Raw genomic sequence first — 3,107 nt, 5'->3', positions numbered from 1 at the left:
AGAACAGACATGCAACTATTACCGAATGGCATCATGCAGAAGAGTAAACGCTCAGATGCTACTGGATCGCTAACAACAACAACAACAACAAATGGTAATGGTATGGATGACAATTTGATGGGAACAAAACAAAACTAGATTTCTTTTCATCATCATTTTTGCAAACTTTGACGATTGCAAAGGGCACCATGGACAAATGTGTCACAACGCTGTGGAATGAGGCGCTCGTCAAATTTTGGGCATGTGAAGCTATTGGTAGCATTGAAAAGCTCATACATGTTTGCCTTGCTTTTGATGAAAAAAAAGACCATTTATCTTGAATAGAAGTGGAGATATCGGCGATTGAAGGAGGTGGGTGTTGCTTGGTTTTAGAGGTAAAATTAGCAAAAAAATGGCCGCCAAACCTCTATAATTTGAGAGTTTTTGAAAACCAAAAGTGTACCTATTTTGTGCCATTAGTCAACGTATTTCAGTAAAATTCACATGGAAATGTGTTTTTAGTTTGACATAAAAGGTGTTGAGCCCAAAAAATATTTTTTTTAAAATCTTCAAACTGGAGAAAAATTGCCTTCTTAATATTCGATTTTATTCGATTTGACGAGCGCCGGATTTTACCACGATGCTTCACAAATCATAACTTCCTTTACCATGCTTCAGTCATTTCTGTCTGGCCTGGGTTTTTTTTCCAACACCAAATGACCATTAACATTAACAAACCAGAGAACGTTTCATTTCCCATAACAACAAAACATTGTTTGCTTATTTGTCTATAATTTCTACTCCTTTTACGCTTACTCCTTCAAAGAACCCCCTCCCCCCTTTTTTCCCCCTACTTATCCCTCCCCCCCCCCCTTTTTCCTTTTTATCCCCCCCCCCCCCCCTTCCATATTATTCTTTTTGCTTCTTCATTACACTGTACAAATACAATATGTGAGATGTGCTGACAAAATGAGTTGCTTCTCACAATCCACAAGATATGGAGATCTTTATCTTTATCTTTATCTTTTATTGTCCAGATCCTGGCACATTGGTTTGGTGTTCCACCACGAGTACACACACACACACACACACCACACACGCGCATACACACACACACACACACACACACACACACACACACACACACACACACACACACACACACACAGATATTGGTACAAAGTTGACACTAGGGTCTCATTTGTAGATTTTCTACAGATGCCATTATATTTTTCATAAAGTAGGGGCCTATAACATGCCTTTTATTATTTCCTACTTAAAAATTGTAAAAACTTCACCAATAAGCGTGATGTATCATTTCTATAGGGATTAAATTGTACAAATTATGAGGCAGAGGCCATCGCCGTTGAAACAGCAATCCTCCACCTGACCAGCATTTTCATTATATCAAACAAAAATCACTAAAGACAGTGAAAATAAAATAGAAGCAACAGAAAGGTGGTTTCTTAGGAGACTGCTAAGGGTCTGAACAAATGGGTGACAGGGAAAGATCAGGGAAACGTAGCTTTTTTAAAGAGCATCCGAGCAAAGGAATGGATGGAGAACCATGATCGCCGATGTCTGTCGCAGATCTGGCACTGGATGATGATCCAGACAAAATCAAGGACACTTGTCTTCACAGACGGAAAACCAGTACTCCAAGCTTTGGAAAACATGAATTTCGAAAGCCCAGCCTGCCTATCTGTGGCTCTTACAATCAACACCTTCATACAGACCTATGCCGTTGACCTGACTTTATAGTGGATACCTGGCCACAGCAACATCCCAGGAAACGACAGAGCAGACACCCTTGCCAAGAAGGGAGCATCACAAACACAACCTCACAACCCTGTATCACAACAGACAGTCAAGAACATCATCAAATGCAACACCAGGGAACAGTGACTAAATGGATGGGCAATGGGCAAAACTGGAAGAACTGTCTTTGCACACATGACCACTCCAAACGCAAAATATGCTCTGAATTCCCTGAGTAGAAGAGAACAAGTCACTATCTTTCGCCTGTTAACACAACACATCCCACTGAAGTCCTACCTCAATAGGATCCGCAAGGACACCCCACCCGACGGCCCGCTGTGTGACTGCCAGGATGATTCAGTATCATCACACCATCTCTTTTCCTGCCCTGCACTTTGTGACCTGCGTAGCACCTACCTGCCTCCCCAAACATCGGAAATACTCTATACAACGACAAAACAAAGCTGATAAAAATCTGTAAATTCTTAACCATATCGGCAGGTCGAAGGGCTAGAACCCAGATGGCCGCTGGGTCGAAAAAGTAAAGTAAAGTATAGGGCTCAAATTCGAGAAGTAACTCATTTTGTTAGCACGCTATGTTTTTCTCCGGCTGTCTTCCTTTCGTCCTCCCATTTCCTCTTATCGGACTTATTATCCTCTCTACATTGTTTTTCTTATCCTCTTCAAAAGTTCTTTTCTTTCAACTTCGTCTCATCCTATAAGCCTATTCCATTTCTTTTTTTCTTTTTCTTTTAAAACTGTTTCTTCCTTTCACCTTCCCGATCTCCTCCGCAGTATCCCCCTCTCTGTAAGTAAAGAAAGTCTGGTCCTTCCATCCCCCTCTCCAAATTGTCATCTTTTCTGTCCATTAAAAAATATTTCTCTTCCTTCCATCGTCCTACTCTTCATTAATTTTACTTTTTAAATTTATTTATTTATTTATTATTTATTAATTATTTTATTTGTTTGTTCGTTTATTAGTTTATTAATTAAAATAATTAATTAATTATTTTTTTTTCATTTATTCATGTATTCATTTTCATTTCATCCAGCCACTCCGCCTCATCATCATTTCTTCTTTTGCTCTGAACATTGTATTCCCTACAACTAAACAAGTCCAGCGTTCTTTGCCATAGAGAAGAAGACAGAGGTGGGGTCTGCCAACAACTCCGCCGGGGGTCCGGACTCAGCAATCTGACCCATATCCAGTACAAGCACTCTGTGGATGGGACAGGCACTGGGGATTAGTAACTCAGTTCGGGAATGTACCAGTACTGCTTGTACATATGTACACACACACACACACACACACACACACACACACACACACACACACACACACAAACACATACGTACACAAGCACACGTAT

The 3,107-nt window shown here is 40.4% G+C and overlaps 1 protein-coding gene across 1 annotated transcript in view; it reads right to left on the bottom strand.

Moving 5' to 3' along the window:
* Nucleotides 1-2,746: 2,746 nt before the first annotated feature.
* LOC101860803 (multidrug resistance-associated protein 1) overlaps nucleotides 2,747-3,107 on the bottom strand; it is a gene marked incomplete in the record, with an annotated part of 27,609 nt that continues 27,248 nt past the window's right edge. Inside the window, 1 exon segment of the mRNA XM_035969170.1 lies at nucleotides 2,747-2,956. Coding sequence (XP_035825063.1) covers nucleotides 2,845-2,956 — 112 coding nt within the window.

This window comes from Aplysia californica, unplaced genomic scaffold (assembly GCF_000002075.1).
Source record: "Aplysia californica isolate F4 #8 unplaced genomic scaffold, AplCal3.0 scaffold00123, whole genome shotgun sequence".
NCBI classification, from domain to species: Eukaryota; Metazoa; Mollusca; class Gastropoda; order Aplysiida; family Aplysiidae; genus Aplysia; species Aplysia californica.
This window is presented reverse-complemented; position numbering and strand designations above follow the sequence as displayed.